General features: G+C 56.6%; 1 protein-coding gene across 4 annotated transcripts in view; it reads left to right on the forward strand.

Moving 5' to 3' along the window:
* Positions 1–3,396: 3,396 nt before the first annotated feature.
* Positions 3,397–21,369, forward strand: part of GSE1 (Gse1 coiled-coil protein) — a 423,047-nt gene continuing 405,074 nt past the window's right edge. For all 4 annotated transcript variants that reach the window (XR_005017356.1, XM_036832479.1, XM_036832480.1 and 1 more), the window contains exon 1: positions 3,397–5,703. Coding sequence is in view for 3 of the 4 variants with exons in the window: in XM_036832479.1 (XP_036688374.1) it covers positions 3,421–5,703 (2,283 nt within the window). In the remaining variant the exon portion in view is untranslated. The remainder of the gene's footprint in view (positions 5,704–21,369) is intronic.

Consider the following 21,369-nt stretch of genomic DNA (forward strand, 5'->3'; position numbering starts at 1 on the left):
CCACTGGACAGAGCCAGGAAGGATCAATACGCACACACATACAGAGCCACCTACAATGTGCCAGGCCCCTGTGATCCTCGCAAAAAAGTTGGGTGAGGATTACGATCCCATTGCACAGAGCAGAAAACTGAGGCTTAGGGAGCTAAGAGGTTTGCCCAAGGCTCACACAGCTCGAGAGGGATGGGAGAGGATTGGAACCCAGGTGCGTGGCACCCAGGCAGTGAGCCAGGCCCTGGAGTCTACACAGTGAGCAAGACAGACCTGCTTCCCACAGGAGGGAGCAACTAGGCTCCTGGGGGAAACCAGACAGAGAATAGTCAACAGAAAAATAAAATCGATGGCAAACTCCCATGCCAATGAGCTGAGACCGAGAATGCCAGGGGAAGCAACTTTATTTATTATAAATTTATTTATTTATTTATTTATTTATGGCTGTGTTGGGTCTTCGTTTCTGTGCGAGGGCTTTCTCTAGTTGCGGTGAGCGGGGGCCGCTCTTCATCGCGGTGCGCGGGCCTCTCACTGTCGCGGCCTCTCTTGTTGCAGAGCACAGGCTCCAGACGCGCAGGCTCAGTAGTTGTGGCTCACGGGCCTAGTTGCTCCGCGGCATGTGGGATCTTCCCAGACCAGGGCTCGAACCCGTGTCCCCTGCATTGGCAGGCAGATTCTCAACCACTGCGCCACCAGGGAAGCCCGGAAGCAACTTTAGATGGACAAAGCATGGAGTCCTCTGGGAGAAGATACTGCAGCCAAGACCATAAAGAGGAGAGGACCTGGCTTCACAAAGACAGCCTGGAAAAGCATCTGAAACAAGGAATAGCATGTGCCAAGCCTTAGGGGACCCACATGCAACCCCATAGAGGACCTGCCTTTCCTGAGTCAGGGATTGTTTTTTTTTTTTTTTTTTTTTTTTTTTTTTTTTTTTTTAATTTTTATTTATTTATTTATTTAATTTATTTATGGCTGTGTTGGGTCTTCGTTTCTGTGCCAGGGCTCTCTCCAGTTGCGGCAAGCGGGGGCCACTCTTCATCGCGGTGCGCGGGCCTCTCACTATCGCGGCCTCTCTTGTTGCGGAGCACAGGCTCCAGACGCGCAGGCTCAGCAATTGTGGCTCACGGGCCTAGTTGCTCCACGGCATGTGGGATCTTCCCAGACCAGGGCTCGAACCCGTGTCCCCTGCATTGGCAGGCAGATTCTCAACCACTGCGCCACCAGGGAAGCCCTGAGTCAGGGATTGTTTTACCAGCAAGCTCTTGGTCTGTGTGGAACTTGAGAGTTGTGCTAGGACACAATTAAACAGACCTCACCCTTTCAAGTTTTCCTAATCAGGCCCCCTCCTCTCAGCAGGTATTAAAAATGCCAGAAGCAGGGAAGCCCCTTCGCCCTGCCCCCAACATTCCTTCGGGACAGTTTTGCTGACACAGCTTTTTTCTGGCCTGCGTGAGGACCTGCAGTCCTGCATTTCTGGCCATGATGATGATGGTGACTTTCCTGTTGACCCCGGGACTGCGATCCCTGGAATATCCACCAGGGATTCCAAAGAGGTGGCCCTTTTCTCTTGTTCCATTTATTTATAATGGATGGCCCTCCTCCGTGCCAAGAGGAAGCCTAGTTTTACTTACACGTCAGTGCCCCAGCGGGCAGAGGGGCTAACCTGGCACCTTTGTCCCCAGGCTGACTCTGGGCTCCAGCTGGCAGGTTGGGACGACTGTTCACTGCTCAGAAATCAGAGACTCATAGATTTTTGAAGCTGGAAGGGGTGGGCATTTTGCAGATGGGAAATGTGAGGCCCAGAGAGGCCTGGATGTGCACAAGGCCTCCCAGCCTGAGCCAGAGCAGCAGGGAGGAGGGAGAGGTCCTGGCTGTGTCCCCTGCCGTGGACAGTGTCCATCAGCAGATGGATGACGGGGACCAGATGTTTGCTTAGTGATGCTGCGTAGCCAGGGAGTGGAGAACAGGGGCCTGGAGCCGGCTGCCGGCGTCTGAATCCCAGCTCCGCCACTCCTGAAGAGTACCTTAATGCTCAGTGCCTCCTCTTTCTCATCTGTAAAATGGGCCGATCATGGCACTTAACCCAGAGTTATTGGGAGGAGTGACTGAGCAGATGTGTATAAAGTGCTTAGATTCTGCCCCTGGCACATACTAAGGTCTCTCTCTCTCCCTCTGTTTAATAAATACATGTATCTATACATAGGTACAGTAAATACATGGAAACGGTTAATCCCCTGCCAGAGCTCCTGCTTAACAAGAGGAAGAAAGGGCCCAGAGTTGTCAAGTCATTTGCCCTGGAACACACAGCTCAGACGTACAGGACCCTTTCTGCCCCTGGCCGGAGGTGGGGAGGGGTGTGGCAGGCTGAGAAGTCTGTCCCCAGGATGGTGCATTCACTAATGTGTTCTGGGGGATAGGGGACAGCTCCTGTTCCCTCTGTCACCAAGATTAGAACCCTGGGCCCTGAGAGGTGCCCCCAACCCAGGGCTCTTCAGGGCTGTAAAAGGCCCTTTAGAATGGGGAGGGGGCCGGGGCCGCCCCAGCTCATTTGGCAGCGTCCCTACTTCGGGGCTGAGGCTGCCCCTCCGTAGAGCTGCCCTTCCTCGGCGGGCTCCTCGGTCTCCGGGGACGCCGGGCGCGTCCTTACCTGGCTCCTCCCGCGTCCTGCGTGACCTTTACTTAAAGACCAGCTCTAGCGGCTGATGGGTTTCCGCGGGTCCCGGAGGAGACCCTTCAGACGGCTCGCGCCGGGCTTGCTGGAGAGAACCCCTAATTGGGGCAATGAATCATCGAGCGCGGCTCCCGGCTGGACACAAAATAGATAGAGGAGCCGGCGAGCTATTGTGCGCAGTTTGGGACGCGGGGGGGGGAGGGGGGGGAGGCAGGGCTGAGAAGGAGGAGGAGGACGAGGACGAGGAGGAGGAGGAGGGGGGCGGGCAGAGGGGAGGGAAAGGGAGGGGAGGGAGCGTAAGGGAGGGATTCCCCCCCCTCGCCCCGCCCGCCGTGCTCCCGCCCTCCCGCCCTTCTCCTCCCCTCCTCCCTCCGCGCCGCCTGCCGCCCCGCCTCCCTCCTCCCCAATTAAATGACCCAACGCTTTGGCAGGCGCCGGAGCTCGCACATGCGGCTGCCGCTCCAGCCGCCCCGGGCCCGCCGCAGCCGCAGCCGCAGCCGCCGCCGCCGCGTTCTGGGCGCGCTCGCCGCGGCGCCGCCGGGGGCTCGGCCGGCCGGGGGGGGCGTCTCTGCGAGCGGCCGAGCGCCCGCGCCCGCGCCGGCCGCCCGCCGCCAAACTTTGCAGCGCGCACACATGCTCCAAGTTGGGCCCGGCGGCGGCGGTGGGCGGTGAGGGCGGCCCGGGCGCGCGGGGGCCCGGGCGGGCGGCGCGGCGCGGCCATGAGCGGGCGGCCGGCGCCAGTCTCCCGCAAGCAGCGGCTCATGGCAGCGGTGGGCGAGCGGGCGGCGGGCGGCGGCGGCGGCGCGCCGCTCTCCTGCTTCATCTGCGGCGGCGGCATCGGGCGCGGCAAGGAGCTGAAGCTGCAGGTGAAGCAGCCGGCGGCGGGCGTGGGGGCCCCGGCGCAGCCCTTCTTCCCGTTCCTGCAGCAGCAGGAGCCGGCGCCCGGCGCGCGCGAGCTGTCCCCGGCCGACGGCTGCGTGCTGGTGTGCGCCGTGTGCCGATGCTTCCTGGGCGAGCAGTGGGCCGCCTTCGAGCGCGCCCGCACGCCCGTGGACAAGCGCATGTACTGGCTTAAGCGGCCCCACCAGTGCGACGCGGGCGCGGGCGGGCGACGCGGGGGCGCCGGGGCCCCCCGCGAGTGGAACGTCGCCTACGCGCTGGGCGCTGCGGCCGGCGACGAAGACGACGACGACGGTGGCAGCGGCGGTGGCCTCGGGCCCCGCGCGGCCGCTGAGGAGCCTCGAGACTCGGAGCTGTCGGAGCTGTCGGACACCGACCCCCTCTCCGAGCCCGACCCGGCCGCGCGCGACCCCGCCAGTCCCCACCAGGACGGGGCGCCGGCGGCTCGGACTGCCCCGGGGCCCGGGCCTCGCGGGGGCCGCTGCCCGGAGTGGAGGCTGGCGCCGGGCCCTTCTCCTGGACAGGGCGCAGAGACCACCGCAGCGGGGGACGTGGAAAAGGAGGAGGTCCCCTCGAAGCTCCGAGTGGATGGGGAGCCCAAGGCGGGCATCCGGCGCCGGCGGAAGGGCCCTGGGAGGCACTGGGTCCCGGAGGCCCGGGCCAGCGTCCTGAGGGGCATTCAGGACCCTTGGCTAGGGCCTACAGTCCAGGTGGCCCCTGCAGAGAGCATGAAAGGAGCCCCTTCCGGCAGGGCCGCCAAGACCCCTGAGAGCAGGCCGCTGGGGGAGACCCGCGGGGGCTGCTGCGTGTCAGAGGACAGTGACATCAACATCACCAGCGAGGAGGAGGGCCACAAGGAGCAGCCTTTCTCAGGCCCCCGCGGCCCCCGAGACAAGGAAAACGGTGGTGGCCGTGGCCCCCGCGCTCCCCTGGAGAGCCGGGCTGCGCCACCAGAGGGCCTTTGCTGCTACGTCTGCGGGTCGGCGCTGTCCCCGGCCTCGCTGCACCAGATCCACGTGCAGAAGCAGGAGAAGCTGGCCCAGGCCCCTTTCTTCCCCTTCCTGTGGCTGCACAGCCCACCCCCAGGGGCACAGCCCATCAGCGAGGGCGGCAGCACCCTGGTGTGCCCCTGCTGCTTCTCGTCCCTCATGCAGCAGTGGCAGAGCTTCGAGCTGGCCAATGTGCCCGTCCTGCAGAGGCTCTACGTGGTGCCCCTGAACAGCCACGCCCCCGGCATGGCTTCCAAGGGCAGGAGGCTCCCAAGGGAAGAGGGCCCGCCTGCCGGGGCCCTGCCAGAGGCCTGCTACCTCTGCGGGGAGGACTGTACCCAGGATGCCCGGGCAGTAGCCTCCAGGATGCTCAACGGCAACACCAGGAGCTCCATGCATTTCCCCTTCCTCAGCCTCCTGCCCTGCCCCCCCAACGCCCAGGGCCCCAACAAGCGCTGTGAGGTCCGCAGCTGCCCCAAGTGCTTCAGCGTCCTGGAGGACGTCTGGGCCCTGTACCGGGCCTGCCAGAACGAGGAGCTCATCACCTCCGTGCAGGGCTTCCTGGGCAGGTACCACCAGGCCTTCTCGGCCTCAGACCCTGCTCTCTCCGAGCCGCCCGCGTCGGCCCAGGGCAGCCCGGCGTCCATCTGCTACATCTGCGGGGCTGAGCTGGGCCCTGGGAAGGAGTTCCAGCTCAACGTGAACCCTTCCAGCCGCTTGGGCGAGAAAGAGCCCTTCTTTCCCTTCCTCACCGTCTATCCGCCTGCCCCACGCGCCAGGCCTGCCGACTCCACCGGCCTGGTGGCCACCTGCGTGCTTTGCTACCATGACCTGCTGGGCCAGTGGCTGCAGCACGAGGCCCGCGGCACCCAGCACGCCGTCAGCCCCTGGTCTCGGCAGTACCAAGTGGAGACGTTTGTGTGCTTCTTCTGCCGGCAGGAGAAGAAGCGGTGTCTTGGGCTGAAGGCCGTGCGGGTAGCCCGGCTGCCCTTGTTTCTCTACACCCTGCGAGCGAGCCACAGCCTATTAGTGGACGATGGCCGGCAGCTGATAATCGGTGCCTGCACAGAGTGCGGGACCCTGGTGTGTGCTGGCCAAGGGCTCACCCGCCAGGGACCCATGGGTTGGAGCTCCCCAGTGGCAGCTGCGAGGAAGGTAAGCAGTTCTCATGTCATTCTCTGAAGTCCCAACAGGGAAGGAAGAGATGTTGTTTTCTGTTTTGCCAAGGAGGAGTTTGCAATGATTCTGTGTGGTGTGTTCCAGCAGGAGGTGCCCTCCCGGGTCACCCTGCTAGTGCTTGGTGGGTGCGTTGGCCTGGAGGCATGTGGCAGGTCGGAGGAGCTGGGGGCCGAGAGTGGTCCTGTGGAAGAATAGGGCACTGCTGGGAACAGCAGGCATGGGCCTGAACTTGAAGTGTGTTTGCAGCGGAATCTATCAAACAGAGGAAGTTCGGGGCACGTCTGTCATCCGCCTGATAACATTGGTAATTAGTCCAGCCATGCAGGTCACTGAGAGGTCTCCGTACTTACCCGGTTTAAACACATCAGAAGTTCCTCTCTCCTCTTGCTCCCACTCAGCTTAGCTTTTCCAGAATTTCCCACTCAAGTTCACACTTTTCCTTTGAGGCTCTCTGGTTGCTTAATAGCAGCTGGAGATGGATTTCCAGACTGGGGTTTGGGACCCAGGGACAGTGGCCCAAACAGACATTTCTCCCGGTGGGAGGAGAGTCTTTCTTTTCTGCAAGTCGGCTGTGCAGGGGGAGGGTGGGAGGCCTGGCGTGCGCCCTGTTTATAAGGCGCCTGCCTTCACGCTGCCTGCCGGGAGGAGCCAGATGGGGCTCAGTTATTTTGGATCTGGCTTTGCAAAGGCCGAAGCAGGAACTGCCCCCGGTGGGTCTGGGGAAAGCAGACGTCTGTGAGTTTGTGACCACCATCACGGCCACCGGAGCCAGAAATCCTGGTTTCCACCAAGCTGGTGACACTGGCTTGTCTTAATCAGACACCCGGAGTGGTAGCCGCTGGCGAGGGGCTGGCGGAGGGACCTGTGAACAGGGAAGGGTGTCTCCGCCCGTCCAGGAGTGGGTGTTCCGTCTGCCTGAGAGGCTCTTGATCCTGCCTCCCAGGCATCCATGCGTGTGCACACGTGTGGGGGTCCTGGGTTACGTGTTCACGCCGGTGGGTCGCGTCTATAAGTAGATGTCCGGCCCCGACGCCTTCACGCTCTGCTCAGGGTTCCTTCGATGTCAACATCCCCTTTGGACTTAGTGCTTGTCTTTGGGGGGCTTTGGTCTAGTTGGGGGCTTTTGTCTTTAGAGCTGATTTTGGATGGCCTCTCGTTTTAAAGGGACAAGCCTGCCACCCCCGCACCGTGGATGCTAACCTCTTGTTTGCGGTGTACGGCAGCCAGCCCGCGGGTCTGCTGCTGGGAATCTGACCTGCAGTTCCCGGAAGGGGCCGGGCCTGGGACAAGAGCCTGGCAAGAGCAGGACAGAGCCGGGTTCCAATCCTGCGCTTTCTCTTGTTAACTGAGCGCCAGGGAGGATGCGTCTCGTCCTCCCTGAGTTCATTCCTTTAAGCTGGGCGGTGGAAATAAGTATCACCTGCCTCGTGGGGCCATCATGAGAATTAAATGAATCGGGGCATTTGAAGGCTTCCGGCAAGTCAAGCGCTTGGCATATAGTGGCACCCTTGTGTCCTCCCGATGTGTTGGGGCAGATTGTTCCAGGATGCAGGTGGATTCTGCAGGGTGGGTACAGATTTTCAGCTTGGCGGTGGTGGGCGTGGGGTCATCAAAGCACTCCCCGTGAGGCCTCTCAGATTGTTTTCTGTACAACGTCCGAACTGTGGTGTTTTCCCACGTTGATTTGCTCTCTCATCGGGAGTTGATGAGATGCCGACTGGGGGCCTCAGTGATAGGAACTTGAGGAAACGAAAGAAGCTGCAGTTCCCCGTCCAGCTGCGAAGGGGGGTGCGGAGGGTGGCCAGGTGTGGACGAAAACGCAAGCTGGTGTCTGCCCAGGAGGGGTCAGCATGAGTTTGGGGGGTGCTGAACGTCACGCTAACTTCTGCCCCATTTCTAAAGAAACTTATTTCGTCTGCTCCTTACCACGTCCCTGTGAGGCGTTATTATTCCCATTTTAGAGATGAGTAAATGGAGGCTCAGAGAAGTCAGATGACCCTGTTGACTATCACACAGCCAGTAGGTCGCCGAGGTGGGTCTTGAACCCCAAAGTCCTCCGCCGTTGGACCACCTGGCAGAGGTGGAACCTTGGAAGATGGGTGGGATTTGTTGGTGGGAGAGGATTCAGGAGAAGGGAAATGAGGTTGGAGTGAACTAGAGGCCTTGAAATCAAAAAAAGGAGGTCGAGTTTAAAGTTGAAGATACGGGGGAGCAATAAAAAGTGAACAAAGCCTTGGAATGGGCTGGGAAGAGCTCCGCCCAGGGCCGGACCGTGGCAGCGTCCCAGGTGAGGCCATTGGGCCTCTGGGTGGTGGGGCAGCAGTGTGGGGCTCAGGCTCATTTAAACAGAGGGAAAGAGAAACCTCAACTCCTGCCTCCAGGAGAGCCTGATTGATGGTCAGTAGAGTGCCGGAAATACAGCCTCTGCCCCTCCCCCCGCATTCATTCAACAGATATTCATGGAGCGCCTACTCTGAGCCAGGCGCTGTTCCAGACACTGGGGCGCTGGTGGTGTCAGGGGGAGGGCCACGAAGAGCCCACAAAGAATACTTCCTGCAGAGCTGTGAGCGAAGCAGGATGAGGCTAGGCCAAGTGGCAGGGTGGGCTTGGGGATGAGAGCGCAGGGTCACAGGAGCTGCAGACCAACCCACGGGACTCCTGGCAGGGCTGTCAGGGGTGAAGAAGCGGGTGACACCACCAAGGAACGTGCAGAGGCCCCCATGCTCCTTTCCCGAAGCCAGTTCCGGAGTCCTTGGTTCTCATGTCCATATTCCATGTCTCCGTTCGGTGCGTGGTTTGAGAATTTGTGGGGGAGTGGCTAGGGGCATTGGAAGGTGGCTGCGGGGAGCCACTTAGGTGGGTCAGTGTGTTCCAGAACCTCATCTATACGGCCTCCTATGATGCCTCATTTGTTTCCTGTTAAGGGTTCATTTACAAGCGAATCAACTTTAACCGCTAAGAAAGTAAATGTGAAAGGGGAAGGAAGTAAGGAAGGAAGGGTGTCTGTCACTGGTGCCCTCCCTTTGGATTGTGGCTTTTCTCACCAGCTGGACTCCTGGCCCCCTGGAGAGCACCCTGCTTTGTAGCCACCATATCTCTGAGCTGGCTGCTTGGATAGGGCTGTGTCGGGGGTGGGCTGCGGAGGCTGCAGCCCACCCACCCTTTTTGGGGGTGCTTCCCCGAGGAGGAGCCCCAGCACCAGGAAGCTCTGTGAAGCCATGGAAAGACCCTGGCTTGGCCTTAAGACAGACCTGGCTTCAATGTTCATTCTGCTGGGAGCTGGCTGTGTGACCTTGGGTAAGACTCTTGCCCTCTCTGAGCCTCAGTTGCTGCCCCTGAGAAGTGGAGATGCTCGTTCCTCTGGAAGGTTTGTGATGTGAGAGCTGCTAGCGGGCACCAGGGGTACGGGTCCCATTCATTCCTTTCTTCTCCCTGAGGTACTTGTAACTCAGGCTGGGTCTCTCACTGGCACCCACAGGCTCCAACATCACAGCCTCTGCCCCCCACTTTTCTGCTGGGGGTGGGGAATGGTTGTCCCTCCCTTCAGAGTTAGGAGGCACGGCTGGCCAGGCTCGGAGATGGCATCTGGGGACGTAATAAGGATGAAGATACAGAATGCTTCCCGAGTTCCAGGCTGTGCCAGGCTTCACCTGTACTCACATTTACCAAGTCCTCACAACAACCCCACTTAGGGAGGTGCCACTCTCCCCCTGTCATAGAGGAAAAAGCAAGTTCAGAGAGGTCAAGGAGTTTGCCCAAGGTCACTCAGCTCATGACATCAAGGCCAACATTGGACCCAGGAGCCCGGCTTTGGAGTCTGTGCTCTTGACTTTTTTTCCCCTCTGGGGCTCCAGCTGTAAAGGTGGCAGTGCCCTGGGGGTGGGGAGGGTGGTCCTAATAGCCCCTGCGTGAACCTGCCCACCCCGCATTTCAGCCGGCAGAGCAGCTGGGAGGCAGGAGTCAGCTTGACTGGGCCAGAGGCCCCGAGCACCCCCCCACCAGCTGCCTCTGCTGCCTACCCCCCCGCCCCCAGTTTCTCCACCTGCTGAGAAGTGGCGCCCTTTGTCTTTTGCTTCCCCCAGCACCGCCCAGGTGTTCGGATTTCAGCCGGGGACCTCCGTCAAGGATGGGTTTGCCGCGTGATCGAGCTGCTTTCCTCGCGAGCCAGTTGGCCGCCAGGCCGCCCTTGCCTCTTCCCTCCGTCCGGGGAGCGTTCTGGGCAATGGAGCGTGCAGCTGTTTACCTAACCGCACCCCGGCCCTCGCTAGGGGCTGCCCACCCAGCCCCCCGAGCCTGGCCTCCCGGCCTGGAACAGGTGTTGCCGCTGGGCCGCCTTTCTTTTCTCCGCGCTGACATCTGAGGCCTGCAGAGAGGGTCTGTCATCACTCGCCTGTCAGGGCCACATGCACATCTGTTTCCCGTGTTCCCGGCTCTTCAGGGAGGGCCTGGCAGCCCCTCCTCCCCGGGTCCAGGATCCAGGGGCACTTGGGCAAGGCGATAGGATGGGGGAAGCTTCCGGAAGGTGCCAGGAGAGGCTGCCCGGCTGGGCTGACACTGGCACCCTCTGCCTGGCAGCTGCTGGGAAGCGACTGGGCTTTGGCCTTCCCCAGGCTCTGACCACCTCCTCCGAGGGGAGGTCTCTGCTTTCCTTGGCGGGTTGGGAGCCATCTGCTAGCGGAGTAAACTTTCCAGATGCGCCTTGTCTTAACCCTGGAGGTGATTAGAGACAACTGGCATGGCAAGAGGTCTTCAAAACTCAGCCTCCCTGGAAGCAGGGAAGGGGAATTTGCCCAGAGCCTTCTGGCCCCTTCTCGGCTTAGATCTCTCTGGGTCCGACCCTTGGGAGATTAACTCTGCCGTGACTCTTTGGAGGGGTTGAAGGTTCTGGGCAGGTTTGCCTCATTGGCACATTCTTTTGGCTGAGGAAGAGGCCGCGTCTGGAATTCAGGTCCATCTTCTGTCCTAGGTCCATATCCTGGTGGGGACGGTGGCGAGGGATGACGCTTCTGCCCTCTGCGAAGAGCGTTTAGGACCTTGGCTTCTGTTTGCCATGCCGTCCCCAGAGGGAGCCTCACGAGGGCAGTTGCGGAAGGAGCTTCTACTGGCCATGTGACCTTTGTTCATTTCCCCATCTGTCAAAATGAAAGGCCTGGTCCTCAGGGGTCACAGGCGGTTTGCATGCCACACGTGAAACCTGACTGGTGGTACTGTGTTGAGAAGGATGCTGAGGATGTGTCTGGACTTGCTGGGAAAATATCTAGCACTTTATTAACAGTTATTTTTTCTCTTTTTTTCCCCAGCTTTTTGAGATATAAATGACATACAGCATGATGTAGTTTTAAGGTGTGCAGAATGTTGATTAGATACATGTGTCTATTGCGAAATAACCTCCATCCCCCCTGCCCCAAAGTTGCCATTTCTTTTTTGTGGTGAGAACATTTAAGATCTGCTCTCTTATCAACTTTCAGTATGTGATACAGTGTTGTGAGCTGTCATGCCCATAATGTACGTTTGGCCCCTTTGTTCAATATCTCCCCATTTCATGGGGTCTAGGTTTTAAAATTGGTATGTGATGCTGGGGCCCCGAAACACCATGATGTTCTGTCCTGGGGAGGATAAAGTATTACGGTCACAAAACCCTCACGGACCATCATTTTTCAGGCAACTTTACACCAGGAGGGCCAACAAGCCCACAGCCTAAGGCCACTTTTGCTGGTTTGATCTTTCAGTAATACAAGGTAGTTAGATGTATAAGTTTTGAAAGAAATTCTGCCAGTCCTGTGCCAGGGATGCTGGCGCAGTTCTGCCTCCTGGCCCAGCTCAGCCCTTGACCAGGGCTGCCCTGGAGAAACATTTGTACCCATTCTACCCATTAGCTCAACAAACGTTTGCGTGCCCACAGTGCACCAGGTGCTCTGAGGATGTGATGTGGAATCAGGCAGGCCCTGCCCTTGGGTGGATGGGGGATGGGGCGGTGTGGGGCGGGGGGCGGGTGTAGGGATCCGGCTGTGATCGTGCACTGTGTTGAGTTCTGTGCTGGGGTCTTCTGGGAGCCCATAGGATGATGGAAAATGGGTATGTTCAGGGAAGGCTTCCTGGAGGAGGTGACACCTAAGCTGACCCAAAGACTGAAAAGGAATCAGCCAGGTCCACAAGGGGGTCATGTGCTCCTGGCAGAGGAGCATGAGCAAAAGCCTGGATGTGGGGAGTGGGATTTGCTGGAGAACCTTAATTAGTTCCTCTTGAAGTGGGAGGAGGGGATGGGGTGGGAAGGGTTGGTAGTATTTCGAATCCCTGGATGCACATTTGAATCAACTGCCCCAACCTGTTAAAGCAGAATCTCTGAGGGGTGATCCTGGTGGCACTGGTATTTTAAAGCTTCTGGAAGATTCCAGAGTTGGGGTGAGAACTGCTGATGGAGATTTTGGAAGCACAGCCCAGGAGTTTGGGGCTTTTATCTTGAAGTTGTGGCTTGGCAGTCACCAAAAGGATTCTACTCATTTGTTCAGTCTGTCTTTACTAAGCGCCTACTGTATCCCAGGCACTATCTGGGCATCAGGACCCAGCAGTGAGCAAACCAGGCCTGTGCAGGGAGGGGCTGTGATGGTGGTGACGGAGTGGCGGGGAGAGGGGAGGGTTGGGGGCTGTCACCTGAGCAGTGAGGGGGGTCTGGCAGGGGCCTGAGGAACAGTGAGGAAGCCGGGGTGCCTGAGGGCAAGGCGGGGTTCCTCTCAGAGGCCGGCAGGGGCCAGTCGGGGGACCTCACTGGGGAGCCAGGACTGTGGGCTGACCCTGAGAAGGCATTGTTTTTGTTTTGTTTTTAAATTGAGGTATAATTCACACCGTACACAACTCACCCTTTTAAAGCGTACAGGGCAGTGGTTTTTAGTGTATTCCCAGGGTCGTGCACCCATCACCACTGTCTAGTCCAGAACATTCCTATCAGCCCCGAAGGAAACCCCCTCCCCATTAGTGGTCACTCCCCCTCCCCCAGCCCCTGGCAACCATGAATGACCTGTCTCTATGGATGTACTTGTTCTACATTTCGTAGAGATGGAACCATACAGTATGTGGTCTTTTATGTCTGACTTTTGTCGTTTATGTTTTCGAGGTTCATCCACGTTGTAGCATGAATCTGTACTTCAGCCCTTTCCACGGCTGAGTACCGTTCCACTGCATGGATAGAGCACATTTTGTTTATCCATCCATCAGTGGATGGACATTTGGGCTGTTTCCACCTTTTGGCTGTTGTGAATAACGCTGCTGTGAATGTTTACAGGTATACAGGTTTTTGTGTGGATCTGTGTTTTCTCCTGGATAGATACCCAGGAGTGGAATTGCTGGGTCATCTGGTAATTCCATGTTGACCCTTTAAGTTCCACTTTCCCACGGGGGCTTTTAGGCAGGCAAATAACGTGATATGACTTGGGTTTGAAAAAGTCACATTTGTGACTCCTTGAAGCTGTGTTCCGTCAACTCACTGGCCACCGTTGCACCTTCTGTGGCTGGTCTCCATCACTGGATTTGTTTGAAGCTGGGAGTTAGTCTTCCTCTCCCTGGGATAAGAGAAGCTTTATTAAGAATTGAGCTCTTGGGGATTTTGACTTGCTATAGCTGCACCCCTGGAAATCAGAGGACCCAGATTCTGGCCCCAGCACTCAGTTGCCTTGGGGTAAGACCCTCCACCTGTCTGGGTCCTCAGTTTTCCCCTCTGTAAATGGGAGCAGATGGTAGACTAGTAGCTGAGCCCCTTGGCTCCTACGCAGCTGCCAAACTGTCCATCTTTCTGCACTTTTTGGCAGGAGTGGGATTGGGAGTGGAGAGAGAAGACCCCTGGGGTCGAGGCCTAGCTTGGCTCCATTGAGTCCAGCGGCTCTGAAGTTCTCTGCCCCATCACTGGCTGCCCCAGCCTCTTGCTGCCCGACCTGTTTGGTGTGGAACCCTGTATGAAATTGATTGCTGGATTGGGTTTCCTTCCAGAGGTGCCAGCAACCTTGAATGGATGGCACAAAAGTCACAGTTGGTATTTGGTACAGCGGAGCCAGGCAGTCATGCCGGGACCCTGGGCAGGAGCACCTCCTCTTGGAGCCGTTTCTCCCTGGCAGGCGAGAGTGAAGTGGGGAGAGGAAGCGGTCCAGGTTCCAAGGAAGACCCCTCAAAGGTCAGAGCCCACCGAGGCCACGTTGTCCTGCCCACCTCTTAGTGTCAGTTGTCGGCAGAGCCGGTGAAAAGGAAGATCATTGAGGTTCTGTCCGCCCCCCTGGTCCTGATGCAGACACAGCGAGGTCTGAGGAGATGGTGGTGGTTACGATGCTGATGCCGGCTGTAGCAGAGGACGCTGCTCGTGCCCACTCTGTGCCAGCCACTGTCCTAAGCGTGCACGTAACCCTCTACCCTCTTCCCCAGACTGCCCGTTCCTCCTCTGGCCACGGAGCGTGGCGTGAACTGTCCTGTGGGAAGGTGGCGTCAGTCTCGAATCTCCGATGAGGAGGCCAGGGCTCACGACCCTGAGGGTCTTGGGTTACACGGCAGAGCTGGGATGTGCGAGAGCCAGTGGTCTAACGCCCGGCCTTGGCCTCTCCCCCTGCCCGGGCTTGAGTGGCACCCATGGGAGAGGATGTGGGGCTGGCAGGGGCCCGCCCTGGTGTAGCCGCACAAGGAGGCTGCCCTTGGACTCCTGCACCAGCTCCCCGAGGGGGCTGGCGTGGGGAGGGGTCCGAGCGTCGGCACACTGCAGCGCTGTTTTATAAGCCTTCCCAGACCCGTAAACCTCGCCTGGCTTCCAGACGAGGGTTCGCAGACGGGGATTAAGAGGCTTGTGAGGGTTCTGCCGCCGGGGAGGGACGGAGACAGGTGGGAGACAGGCGTGGGCTTTGCAGACTCCCAAATGCAGCAGCCCCGGGACGGGGGCGGGGATCAGAGGTCCTGGTGTCCACGACCGTCGGTCCAAGACAAGGGAGGCCTGGAGGAGCCTTTCAGCCTTTGAGGCTCAGATGGCCCGAGAGGGTGGCCTTCGATGGGCTTCGGCGCCAGCTCTTTTAATCCTGATTCCTTTGATGGGCGGGACCCCTCGCCTTTGACGGCGGGATCTCTCCGCTTGCCCTTTCCCTTCCGGAGGGTCTTGCTCAGTTGTATGCTGTTCTTTCTTTTGTGTGATTGTGCAATGCCCTGGGGCCATCGGATGGGGAGGCCCGGAATGTCCAGAACAGTGTTCAGAGCGGGGCTCCCCAGGCAGGGCCCTCTGCACCAAGCACCTTGGCTGCCACGGGGCCCCCAGCCCGGGGAAAGCAGAGGTCAGCCGGCCTCACTGTGTGCCGTCCCCTGCGTCCTGCTGGGGTCCGGGGGGTGGGGGCAGTGCCGTCCTGGAAACAAGGCCTCTGTCCTGTCTGTGCAGGAGCCAAGACTCCTTGGGGACCTGCACATCCCGGTCCGGAGAAGGGTGGCCCTGGCCCCCGGCCCGCGTGCAGCCTGGCCTGGCTGCGGAGTCACCCAGCCGCCCCTCCCGCCAAGGGAAGGATTGCTTCTCTTGTCCCTCGCCTCCTTCTCTTGGGAAACTGCATTTTCTTTGCTTTACAAAACTGTGTAGGGGAAGCGGGAACCGGTTTTTGGAGCTCCCATCCCGCGGGGTGGGGTGGCCGGAGTCCTTCTCGTTAGCGGGCGAAACCCGGACCTCACTCACCTGTCGCTCACCATGTGATGGGGAGGCACCGGGCCTTCTCTGGGGTGAGCGCTGGCTTCGGGGCAGGTCCCGAGGAGGGGGCCCTGGTGGCCCTGGGATGGCCAGTTGTGTGGGCCTGAGAGGATGGCGCCTTTCCCCCATGTCCCCTGCCCCGCCGACTTATGCACAGACACCCCGACACACCTCTCATACCCAGGCTCACAAGCCTTTACTGTGACACCCACTCCCTCGTTGCACATGCATTCACACGCACACTCACACGGGTGCGTGCTCTCTTGCACGGACACACTCATACACACACATACACCCCCATCACATTCTCTGAGAGAGGGGTGTTCACATCTGTCACAATTTTGGATTTGTCTTTCTCTCTCTTGAATTTTGTCAACTTTTGCTTCGTGAATTTTGAGGCTCCTGCACGTTTGTGATTGTTTGGTCTTTCTGATGCGTTGGCCCTGTCGTCACAAAGACGTATCCCTCTATCTCTGGCAATGTCTGTGTCTCAGAGTCTATTTGATCAGAATCATCCCCATCTGAAAATCAAGGCCTCTGAGGTTCAGAGAGGGAAAGTGATTTGCCCAGGGTCACACAGCTGTTGGTGTCCGGGAGGGGATTCATGTCTCTCCGTGCAGCTCAAAAGGTTTCTCCACCCCACTGGCTGCTTTGGGGCAGCGGGTCTGAAAGAAGCCCCTTCCTGGTACTTTCTGGGTGCCTGCATTTTGATGTCATGATTGTCAGGTGGCCAGAGCTGTGTCCCTGCCCACCCTCAGCAGAGGACCCCCAGGAGCCCCAGAGCCGAGCATCTGGCCTACAGCCTGCGGAGCTCAACTGAGCATGCTTGGAACATCCTCTGGAGATTTCTGGCCAAACTCTGCTCTGCAGCTCCTGGCCCCCCACCCCATTTGGTGAGATTGTCCTGAGCGTGTTGAGTGGAGCTTCCCAGGACTCACATGTAGAATTTCTCCCGGGGGGGCAGCGGAAACGTCCCCCCTTGCTGGCTTCTCTGGTCCGTGTGGGCCTCTTGGAGCTCGTGCTAAATCCACACCTTCCGGTGGCTTCACCCCAGCCAGGCCCGCGCCTGGAGATCCTCGGGGGCTCCGTGCTGGAGGCAGGCTGCCTGCCAGTGGCCCAAGTCATCGCAGCCTCCTCTGCTCCCGGGTCCTGGAGGAGAGCCACCTCCGCCTCCCTGGGGCATGCTGGGAAACTCTGGGACCTGCAGGGGGCCTGGGGAGGGCTGTTGCCTAGGAGACGTTTGTGGGGAGAATTGACACCGTGAGGGGACATATTTGCCTTAAGCTGTAAATAAGGGAGTATAAGCAAAGGGTTGGTTCACTGGGTTGGTGGGTTGGTTCACTCAGCAGAGTTTTCACTGAGCCCCTGCTATGCCCTGGATGCTGTGCTCAGAGTTAAGGACCGTGATTGTGCCAGGTGTAGGCTATGAATACTGTTATTTATCTAATCCTAGACGGGGTCTGTCCAGGCTATGATCTAATCCTAGACGGGGTCTGTCCACTGTAAAACACATGATTGTTTTATCTGCCACTAGGCAGAAAAAATGCTGCTCATGAAACTGACAGTCTTCATTGTAAGATTCATCCTGATTTCAGAGAGCTTAAAATGTAAAACAGATAGTGTGGGTCTTCAAATCAACGAAATGGGAAGATGATGAGGATGGTGGTGATGAGGAAACAGCAGTGGCAGCTGCCACATGTTAGATGCTTACAAGGCATTATCTCACTGACCCTGTGAATAGGAATCTGGTGGGTGAACGAGGGAAGTTGGCACCTGTCTTTCCTGCTGGGCCCTTTGGGGTGACTTTGCAGTGACTGGGCGGAGGGCCCGCTGAGCCTGGATAGGGCCACCGGTTGAGGTTGACACGGCAACACGGCTACACTGGGCACCACGGGGGAGCAGTCAGCCTTGAGAGGCCTCTTGCCTCGTCACCTCCAGGTCTGGCACCAGGCAGCAGGGAGTGACCCAGCTGACAGGCTGTGGTGTCCTGGTGCCGGGCTCTGTGCCTCAAGGGGCGTGACGGGATCCCTGTGATTCTGGCTGCATTGGCGCTGGGGCCTTAATCAGGCGGAACGCGGCATCAGCAGAAACTGGCAGCCGCATGGCTCGGGGCGCCTGGCTGGTGGGAGGGGTAGGAGCAGGGCTGCCAGTGCCCCCCCTGTTCCCCACCACCCTACCGGGGGCCGCTTCAGGCCAGACCAAGGTCCTAGGGAGGGTTCAGGGTCCCTGCCAGGACCCTGCAAACATAGGAGCCTTTCTGCTCTGGGGAGAGATATGCAAGGACGTCAGAAACTCGCTTCCCAGACTTTTCCTGGAAGGAAGCCCTCATTCCTGTGCTCAGTGTCACCCTGCTCTCCCAGCCATCCGTACAAAAGCGGGGCTGGAACCGTGGCTCCAGGTGAGGCCGTGCTGGTCTGCTCTCCACGGGCGGATGGTGTGGTTTGGCCGAGGGTATTCTGAAGTCAGACCTCGCCACCCGCCCCTGCCACCCACGTGGTCCTCCACATCGCTTCACGGCTCTGAGCCCCAGGCTTCTCGCCCATACACAGGGACAATCTGATGTCCTCCCTCAGGGGAACGGGAGGCAGCTGAAGCCCCCAGTGAGAGCCTGCAAGCTGTCAAGACCCCAGAAGTGTTTGCTGTGGTTACTGGGGGCAGAGGAAGGAGGGGGTGTGTGAGGAATCTGAGGCCCCACTCGGAGGGGATGGGAAACCTGGAAGTAGCCTCAGGCACCTGGGATCTGAGCTGCCCTTGTCCCCTCCCTGGGGCTGCCAGTGCTCATCTGAGAGATGAAGGGGGCATTCAGGTGATCGACCCTCATGTGACCTCTGGCCCTGACAAGAGCCACACTGGTATGTGGTGGCGGTCAGCAGGTATGTGCCACCTGACTGCTTGTCGGTCTGTGGGCCTGTTTCCTCATCTGTATATGGGAATTACTGTAGTGTGTGTGTGTTATAGGGCTTGGGACGTAGTACATGCTCAGTAAAGGTTGGCTCTTATTATTATTTTTAAAACATTTTGTTGAAGTATAGTTGATTTACAGTGTTAATTTCTGCTGTACAGCAAAGTGATTCAGTTATATATACATATATTCTTTTCCATTGTGGTTTATCACGGGATTTTGAATATAGTTCCCTGTGCTGTACAGTAGGACCTTGTTGTTTATCCATCCCATATATAATAGTTTGCATCTGCTAATCCCAAATGTGCTAATCCCCATGAGTGAGATGAGATGAACCGGGAGGGGGCACCTTTTGGCTCAGGCCATGAGAAGGAGGGACACGCTAGAGTCAGGAGTTAGGGGAGTTACAGAGACCCATCATTCTCAACACTGTGTCCCCTTTCTTACATACAGATTTCTTAACCTCAAAACTCAATGCAAAATCTGGGGTGTATCTGCAACTTTCTGGGGATAGGACATCAGTGTCTTTTATTAGGCTCTCAAAGGGGTGTGTGGCCCCCAAAGGTAAAGAGCCGCTGTTAACATCTGCACCCATCTGCACACAGTCATAGCGCAATGCACGTGAGCTGACTCCTTGATATTCCTTGAAACTATCTGACCTGTTCCCACCATCCTATCTTGACACGTGCTCTTTCTTCTACTTTTCTGCCTATTTTCCCACTCCTGGAAACCTCCTTTGCTAACTCCTACCAGCCGAAGTCTTCCGCCCGCTCCCCCAACGGCCTAGGCCCTTGTCTGTATGCAGCTTTTTCCCAGTTGGTAATAATTAATCACTTTATTATGTGTGGTTTCATGTTGTCTTCTGGTTGCTTCATACCTGTAAGCCCTGTCTCTCCAACTAGATGGAAAAAATAACTAAAATTGGCATTTTTATCCTTGGACCCTCCATTGGTTTTTCTTTTGTGCATTGTACACAGCAGTTCCTTACCAGCCGTGGGAATGGCATTCCTCAAAAGCTCCATGGTTGGCAAAATCAAAGTGTCAGAGAAAATAGGGAAAAAAAACAATAAAGATGGGATTAAGTATATGTCTTTAAAAATCAGAGTAAATAAACTTTCTAGGAGACATCAAGTGAAAACACACGAGTTTCATCCACATTTAAAAACCTGTTCCAGGGACTTTCCTGGTGGTTTAGTGGTTAGGACTCTGCCCTTCCAATGCAGGGGGCATGGGTTTGATCCCTGGTTGGGGAACTAAGATCCCACATGCCATGTGGCCAAAAAATAAAATAAAAATAAATAAATAAAAACAAAAACCTGTTCCAGTAGGTAGCCTTTTCCTGAGTCTCCTTCTTCAGTGGGTGGGTGACCTGAGGTGCTGAAGGAGAATTGTCCCGTAAGGTTTATTTCTTCTTGAGTCAGTTTTGGTAATTTATGTTTTTAAAAGGGAACTTATCCATTTCATCTAGGTAGTCAAGTTAATTGGCACAACTCCTTCATAATATTCCCTTATTATCCTTTTAATGTCTGTAGGTTTTGTAATGATGTCCCCTCTTGCATTTCTGATATTGGTCATTGGTGCCTTCTCTCTTTTTTCCGTGGATCAATCTAGCTAGAGGTTTATCAATATTATTGATCTCCCAAAAGGTTTATATTTAGAGACTATGCCTCTTTAATGTTTTTTTTTTTTTTTTTTTTAATTTATTTTTGGGTGTGTTGGGTCTTCGTTTCTGTGCGAGGGCTTTCTCTAGTTGTGGCAAGTGGGGGCCACTCTTCATCGCGGTGCGCGGGCCTCTCACTATTGTGGCCTCTCTTGTTGCGGAGCACAGGCTCCAGACGCGCAGGCTCAGCAATTGTGGCTCACGGGCCTAGTTGCTCCGCGGCATTTGGGATCTTCCCAGACCAGGGCTCGAACCCGTGTCCCCTGCATTGGCAGGCAGATTCTCAACCACTGCGCCACCAGGGAAGCCCCTCTTTAATGTTTTGAACCAGTCCTTTTGGGCTTGAAATGTAGTTTCTTTTGCACTTGCATCCTCTCTTGCTCTATTTTTGAAATTGTAGACAAAATGTTGTGAAACCACCAGGCCTCTTCTAAGTTATTTATGCTTAAGGGAACATTTTCCAAGCCTGACCTTTTCTCTCTGTGTTGAGCTAGTGGGTGTTAAATGATTTCTGTCAGCCTGCCCCTTGTGACTGCCACAGGTGACGTCAAGATGGTATGTTCTTTGCTTGAGGGGATTTTATCAAACCTCAGATAAGTAAGAAAGATGCTAGACTTAATAAGAGAAAAAGACATTATATCAGAACTGCAGATTGTGACAGATTGCTGGCTTTTTTATATATTGGTGGCTCTGTTATTTAGAACATACATATTCAATAATGTTGTTTCACTTTTTATTATACAAAGTATCCACTGTTTAAAATGTTGGTGTCCATCCATGCTTTTGCTACAAAGTATATTTCATCTGTAACCTGATTGAAACTTTTGTTTCTCTTGTCTTTGCATTTATGACAAATCTCAGAGTGTCTCTTTAGTCCTGGGAGGAAGCTTAGTGATCCTTGAGTCCAACCTCCCTCACTTTATCAAAGAAGGCGTAGGGAGGGGAACGGATTTGCCCGTGAACACAGAGAATGTTAGAGGCTGAGGCAGAGTGCCAGTGTCCCAGGATATTTCCAATTCATCAGCTAAGGCTATCCCTCCCGTCACAGATATCTTGATATTTTTACATTAGCAATTTGAGGGCCTGTGGAAGGCCAGTCCCAGCTGCTAAGCCATGGGGAATCCCCAGCCCTAAGCCCAGATGGGGGGCTCAGGAGGGTGAGGCTGCATGGTGAACAGTATCGTTCTGTGAATCCACTGCCCCTCCATCTTCACGGCTACCTTGTGTCCTCTCAGAACCATGGGAATTATTTCTGGGTGAGTTGCATTCTTTAAAAAAAAATTTTTTTCCAATAGCAGCTTTATTGAGATAAATTTGCAAACCATAAAATTTGCCCTTTTAAAGTGTGCGATTCAGTGGTTTTTATTATATTCACAAAATTGTGTGACC

This window comes from Balaenoptera musculus, chromosome 19 (assembly GCF_009873245.2).
Source record: "Balaenoptera musculus isolate JJ_BM4_2016_0621 chromosome 19, mBalMus1.pri.v3, whole genome shotgun sequence".
Taxonomy (NCBI): Eukaryota; Metazoa; Chordata; class Mammalia; order Artiodactyla; family Balaenopteridae; genus Balaenoptera; species Balaenoptera musculus.